Source organism: Notothenia coriiceps, unplaced genomic scaffold (genome assembly GCF_000735185.1).
Source record: "Notothenia coriiceps isolate Sejong01 unplaced genomic scaffold, NC01 NC01_scaffold00019014, whole genome shotgun sequence".
In the NCBI taxonomy this organism is placed as follows: domain Eukaryota; kingdom Metazoa; phylum Chordata; class Actinopteri; order Perciformes; family Nototheniidae; genus Notothenia; species Notothenia coriiceps.
Genome location: NW_011351715.1, coordinates 1 through 6,785, shown reverse-complemented (window position 1 = coordinate 6,785; position 6,785 = coordinate 1). Strand labels below are relative to the sequence as shown.

The following is a 6,785-nucleotide window of genomic DNA, read 5'->3' as shown; positions in this document are numbered from 1 at the left end:
TATTTGTTTTTAGTACATTTTAAGTTACAGCCCTTTGTTTTCAGTTGGAGTCTTAGTAACTTTAAGTGACAATTTAATTTAAAAACATAAACAGTATTTTCTTTTATATAAGGTAATGAACAGTTTAATATATACTGTACATCCTGGTCTCTGATTTGCTTTAGTTCCAATAAATCGTAATATTGTAACCATTTTTTTGGAGGGGGGGCACTGGCCCCTGTTGCCCCCCCCTAGAAACGCCCCTGCCTCTACTCCTCCGAGTCTGTCCCACAGTCCGCCCGGGGATGTGAGGACAGCGTGAGAACACTGACAGGGAGGCTTGTTTTCTTCATAGAGCAAATGGCGGTCAATATTAACAACAAAGGAGCTAAAACGCTTAATAACCTTCATTAATTGTTGGAGAAAGAAGAACATAAGATAGATTGATAAAGACGAAGCTGTTTAACGGGCAGCGGAGCCGCTGTGTGTAGAGAGTAACTGCCAGTAAATGCCGCCCCGTAGGCAGCATCAAGCTAGCAAATCCGGCATTAGCCGAACATCAACAGGTGTATATAGAAAATATGATTATCCTGAGCTAATTTACTGAATCAACCAACTCACATCTCCTTTCTTTCTTTTCACCCAAGCACTAATCTGCTGCTGCTGTTGGCGTGTCATTGTTTTTTTCTGTCACAACCGCAGTAGGCTACCTGATCATCATTCATTGGGCTATTTATAGTTTATGCACGCGACGTTCCTAGTCGCATGCGCGCGCAGCCACAGAGGCAGGCTGTCAGTGTCCAGCTCCTCCGTGGCGATGACGGGCAGTCTGCGGTTAAAAATAAACACATTTGAAAGCGGGGGGGACACATTCGGGATTTGGAAAAGTGGGGGGGACATGTCCCCTCTGTCCCAGTGGAAATTACGCCCATGGTAGTGACAGTAGCCGATCAGTTAGTCAGTGATGTTTTTATATCCTCCGCCCCATGGGGCTTTCCTTAGCAAAAAAACAAAGTATTAAAAACAAAGCTAAATTCTTGTTTCAAGGGCTGAAAACGGTTCTAGTCTCTTTTAAATTGTTATTATTCTGCATAACAGCAAACCGTCCCTGGTGGTCTAGTGGTTAGGATTCGGCGCTCTCACCGCCGCGGCCCGGGTTCGATTCCCGGTCAGGGAACTACACTTTTGCTGTTTTATTTAGGAATACATAATTTTGTATTGTACTTTTATAGCTGTGTCTAGTTGTAAATAAAGAACGTACTTCCAGGTATATGCTTCATTTAGGAATACTAATTTCTCAAAATTGTTTTAATTTTGATGTAATTTTTGACGTTTTCTGTTTCTAAATTAGCAACCTATAGATTAAGTAGTAGTTTTCAAGGCAAGACAGAACAATATCCAAATAACTTGAGAAACCTCTTAAATTCAATTACAGGTGAAATGAAATGAAAGTCAATGTACTAGTGTCCAGTTCAACAAATGTGTAAAATTATTTGGAAATATCATGGCACAAGTCGCGACCTTCTCGATATCTTTTTAGAAAATGAACATTTGATTAATTTCCCATTGTCTTAGTCTTACTCTATAGTCTTTACTGCATTTTTTTTTAAAGCTAAGACATATTATGATTTTGCAGTGTATTTATCAAAAAATTACAAATTAAATAACAGGAAGAAGCCTAATGTTTCCTGAAGCCTTGTAAAGTGTGTGACGACATGCTTCTTCTTTCCACAGAAATGTTTCACTATCTTCAGTCATCGAGAGCACTGTTAGAGTGGAGGGACAGCGGGAGGTAACGGTTTCCTATTACTACTATTTTCCACATTGTACTGTAGATGGATTGTTTAAAATTGTATTCAAGAAAGCTTACACCTGCTAAGCATGGGTTTTCCCTTTATATGTGCAGTCTATGGTTTATCACTTTTCAGAGAGAAAAGTTTAGCAGGGTGAAAAAAAACCAAAGCATTGATAACGCTTTCTTTCATGTGGAAAATGTAAAAGCTTTTGTCGGCAGTTGAAATGTAATTTAAATATTAAGATTCATATGAAGAAAGCTGTTTCTTTCAATTTGATTACACGGCATAAAGATGTCTTACTGCCAGTCACTAAATGTAAGCACTTCAAAAGGGGAAGTATAAACAGGCACTGTACACTCAGGATTATGGGGTAATTTCTTTCTGTTTGTGTGTGTGTGTGTGTGTGTGTGTGTGTGTGTGTGTGTGTGTGTGTGTGTGTGTGTGTGTGTGCGCGCGTGTGTGTCTGTTTGTCTGGAACCCTTAGGTATGCTATGAAGCTGTTTCCTGCACATCCAATACTTTGGTCCAGTTTGCTGGTTTTGTTTGCCTTACAAATTGGTAGGTAACACGCACGCACGCACGCTTGACGAACACACACACACACACACACACACACACACACACACACACACACACACACACACACACACACACACACACACACACACACACACACACACAAAAATGACATTCCCAGAACACATGAGCATATCTTCCCTTCTAAAAGGGAAGGTGGTGGCGAAGTCGATAGAGACTTGGCTTTGCAACTGGAAGGTCACCAGTTCAAGTCCCGGCAAGACCAAGTGCTACCGAGGTGTCCCTGAGCAAGGCACCGTTCCCTACACTGCTCCCCGGGCGCCGTACATAATGGCAGCCTACTGCTCCTAACACTAGGATGGGTCAAATGCAGAGAAACAATTTCCCCAAGGGGATTAATAAAGTATATCAAACAAAATCAAACAAAGGGTTAAATTAATAATCTTTTTTCTCAAAGTAATGATAAACCCATGAGTTGGATGTAGAAAAGTCAGAATCAATATAGATGTTTTTTATTTTAAAGAAAATTCAGATTGAACATGGTAAAAAAGTGTAAATTATAGTGTCCGTCCAAAAAATATGTTGTACTTATAGTGAAAACTAACCTTGGATGATGGGTTGGTAGACTAAAAGCTTTAGGAATCCAAAGTACAACAGATAATAAGTACCCTGTATCAAGATTGATGCAAAGCAAGTGATATTTGACCTTATTAGACAGATTTAACAAAGAAAACCTCTTCTGGGGCCATTTGGGTGGATTTTCCATTTATTTGGCACCCCTTCTTCGATTTTGACATGTGACATCTCTTTCTGACCGTTAGAGCCAATAGAATCGAAGGGAAGTCATCCCGCACACACACTCATGTTAAAAAAAAAGAGGATTTATTGGCTTCCTCTAATTCTTCCTAAATCACGTAAAATACCCAAAAATGTGGATTAATTAAGCATGGTGTACTTTGAAGAAAATATGCTTTCATATTTTGTATAATCTGAATGGAAATGCATTGATGCTTACATTGGACCCCCTCCCCACGTGCTAAAACTCCAAATGTATTTACTCCTTTAATAGAGGCTGAAGCTGACATTTCAGATGTCTGTCAGGATACAATGGCTTCTGATGACGTGAGAATCAATGTTTTTTTATATTTATATTGTCCAAAGGTCACGCAGTCACATAAAAGCCACCCACTTTAATGCAGATGTATTTTCTGATTTCTATATTCTGTTCTTGCTGTTTGTGGTACTTTTTTCAGATCGATGTACAGAGTTCTTCAGTGCTGGGGCCTCATGTAGAGATGGACAATATATATGAGAAGGTTTACTGCCTCCTTTACCCAACAAATATACTCAACTGCTCCTGGTCATTTAACACCTTACAGCAGGATACTCAGCTCTTTGTCAACATCAGGTATTTAAAAAAATTATACATTACACATATGGCATAGAGTATTTATGAATAATTAAAGGAATACTTACATCCCTTACATTCTCTTTCCCTCTGTTTTCATGCAGCATCTGTGATGGTGACAAATCAGTTCAGTTTCCTGACCTGTCGTCTGAGGAGAAAGTCGGATCAAGGTCTTTGGCTCTGCATGATCACAAGATGTCACTTTTAATCCTACACTTCAACATCACCCTGTACGACAAGTGGACAGTCTACGCCTCCAAATACGACCTCAACATGCTAGGTAATACAAGACAAACTCTCATTGAGCCCTTGAGTAGGGGAAACAGGGTAGGTTTATCTCACTTCTTGGGGTCAAAAGGTAACCAATAGGTAAATATCACGACGAAATAAACTTGATAATGGAGTGACAGGAATTTTGGTGTCCTACGTCAAAATAATAAAACAATTCTTACCATATAAAAAGAGAGGGGAAAGCTATAGTTGATTTTTTTCACTGGCTAGTAACATATGGTTGTAAGCTTAGTTTCTGCTAGCAGAAATCCGCAGTTCCGCCTGCATTTTTTATAATTATTTTACTAATGTTGTGGTTGTGTTTGCCACAGAGGTTCTGTCTCCACCCCAAAACATCTCTGCATCAATCAAAGATGGAGGTCTATTGGTGAAATGGGGTCTGCCCCACAGTAGAGCCGACAACGACCCCTTCTGCTTTGAATACCAGCTGGACATGGGTGACCAGGTACAGTATACATGTGTGGATATGGATGTCAATTATTCAATAATGTAGGTTACGCTTCCTATGATGCCTTATAATGCATTGTAAACATACTTCTTATACACAATAATGCTTATATCACTGGTTGATTATCAAAATAAACATTTTCTCCATTGAGCTACACCAGAATGCATTCTACCTACAAGGATACAACCTGTTTTAGCAAAAGCGCAAATTATATCCAATAAAGCGTTTTCTCTACCTATCTCACTAAAATCCCTAAGAGAGCAGCACCTGCAGTGTCAATTCTTTCTGTCACATAATAAGGCAACAGGTGCTTTATTATGTGACAGAGGATGTTTATTAATCAGGTCAGTAGACCTCCTCAGTACGTTTTGAATGATCTGAGTGGGTGAGAGAGCGCACTGAACACAGCTTCAGACCCTGTCACTTAGTTTATGCTTGTGTAATAGAAAATGGCATAACAAATGGCATAAATTCAGATTTATACTTTATTGTTCTTTATTCTGCTTGTTTTGGAGGTCTTCTTCTTCTTCTTACATTTTGTATGAATTCTACCATTAGGTTATGTTTTGGCTTGGTTTTTCCGTCTGTCTGTCAACAGGATTAGGAGGGAATCAGACGCCACTTTGTTTACTTCAGTAACATAGTGACATCACTATGTAACACTCAAGATTCTATTGGTTAGCGCTCAACACTTGTACGTGACAGGCTAAGGGGCGGGACATCTCTTAGCAGTTTGACCAATCACAACAGAGCCGGCCAGCTAACCAATCAGAGCAGACTGGGCTCTGGTTTCAGACAGAGGGTGAAAAGAGATGCTGCAGCACAGGCAGTATGAGGAAAATAAAGAGCTTTTTGAACATTAAAGCATGTAAACATGTCACAGTAGAGGCACAGAATACAAAAATTATCCTGAAAATCAGCATAATATGCCCTTTTAAAGGCAAACAATGAACACGTAAAGTTACTTCTAATTCAAATATATTACATTCTATAAAATAATATAATGTATTGCAAATGTATGAATCATAATACACCATGACATTTGACGTAAAAGGTTAGTGAGTGACAATTACATAAAGTATTATAACACTAGATCTTATAAGTCAATATAAAATACTTTATCGTGAGTAGATTATTGTCCTTTCGAAAATAATAAGATTGCTTCGCGTCGGGCCGAACCACGCCCCTTAGCTGTGATATAATGAGCATATACCACGGCCTGTCGTGAGCTATTGCTTAATTATAAAACTGACAAGTTAAATCAAGCAATCTGATTGGTCGATAGCGTTTTTGCGGACCTCTTTGATTACAGATTTGAAAACATCGTTGCTTGCTTTAAAAGTATACCGTTGGGCTGCTTTCTTGTTCCACCCCAACGGTATACTGTTTTTCTCAGACACGGAGGGATACTGACTTGTTGTGAAAAGAAAAACTTACAATTCTACCCGTGGTATACGCTCAGTATATCACGGCTAAGAACCAATCAGATTGCTTGATTTGACGTGTCCGTTTTCTAACAACAAATAAGTATGTTTATAATGCATTATAGGGCATCTTAATAAATGTTAATATATTTGAGCTTTAAGTGCATTCTTTTGTTGATGCTTTATTTTCTTTTAAATAGGAAACACCCAAAGAGTTGAGTGAGCAGCTGTCCTATAGAGAGCCCAAAGTAGATCCCTCCTCCACCTACAGAGTGAGGATGAGGACAAGGAAGGGCAGCCAATGTGTGGAATTTTCTCAATGGAGTGAATGGAGCCATGCACTCAGTGAGTAGGGCTTTTTACATCTTTAAATCATCCCCATCCATCGACACACAAGTTTAATTTGTGTCATCTGTATGTGTGTATGTGTGATTGTAGCTGTGGAACAGTCCAAACTCAACAATCTAGTGATCGTCTCAATTTCACTTGGAATACCCATGATCCTCCTGGCTGTGCTGCTGCTGCTGCGCCATCAGAGGTACTGTTTCTGTCTCCCGCTGAATAACTAGCATGATGATTGGTGTGTGAGACGCACACATTTGTACAGCTCCTGAGAGACTATTTTATATTATTTGTATTCTGCCTCAGTTTTCTGTTTCTAATGTGACAACAGACACTCTGTCGTGTCTTCTAAATGTTAAACTGAGGTTACCTACTGTAACCCCAGTTTCTATGAGTAAATGGCGCAGCCCTCTAAGGCTATAGGGTAATCCCCCTGCGCCCCCGCGCAGCACTGAAACACTTGTAGTCCACGCCCACCCGCAAGGTGGGCCCCACCCTCGGGCCTCCTTCCGGTATAAATAGGAAGGCGGCCCGGCAATCTGCTCCCATACAACATAACT

The 6,785-nt window shown here is 39.8% G+C and overlaps 1 protein-coding gene and 1 non-coding gene across 3 annotated transcripts; both read left to right on the top strand.

The window, feature by feature from the left end:
- The first annotated feature begins 1,084 nt into the window (after window positions 1-1,084).
- Window positions 1,085-1,156, top strand: trnae-cuc (transfer RNA glutamic acid (anticodon CUC)). Its single transcript has one exon. It is a non-coding gene; the product is annotated as a tRNA-Glu (tRNA).
- A 447-nt stretch (window positions 1,157-1,603) lies between these two features.
- On the top strand, window positions 1,604-6,467 carry LOC104951749 (uncharacterized). Of its 2 annotated transcripts, none has more exons than XM_010778481.1 (8): window positions 1,604-1,771; window positions 2,260-2,333; window positions 3,382-3,434; window positions 3,566-3,720; window positions 3,825-4,000; window positions 4,323-4,456; window positions 6,084-6,228; window positions 6,322-6,467. In XM_010778481.1, exons 1-8 carry the CDS (start codon window positions 1,695-1,697, stop codon window positions 6,450-6,452), a joined length of 945 nt encoding a protein of 314 aa, XP_010776783.1. In that variant the 5' UTR covers window positions 1,604-1,694; the 3' UTR covers window positions 6,453-6,467. The 2 variants fall into 2 exon arrangements, with proteins under 2 accessions (XP_010776783.1, XP_010776782.1); XM_010778480.1 differs by having other exon boundaries at window positions 1,615-1,771; window positions 6,084-6,222; window positions 6,304-6,467.
- The last annotated feature ends 318 nt before the right edge of the window (window positions 6,468-6,785 follow it).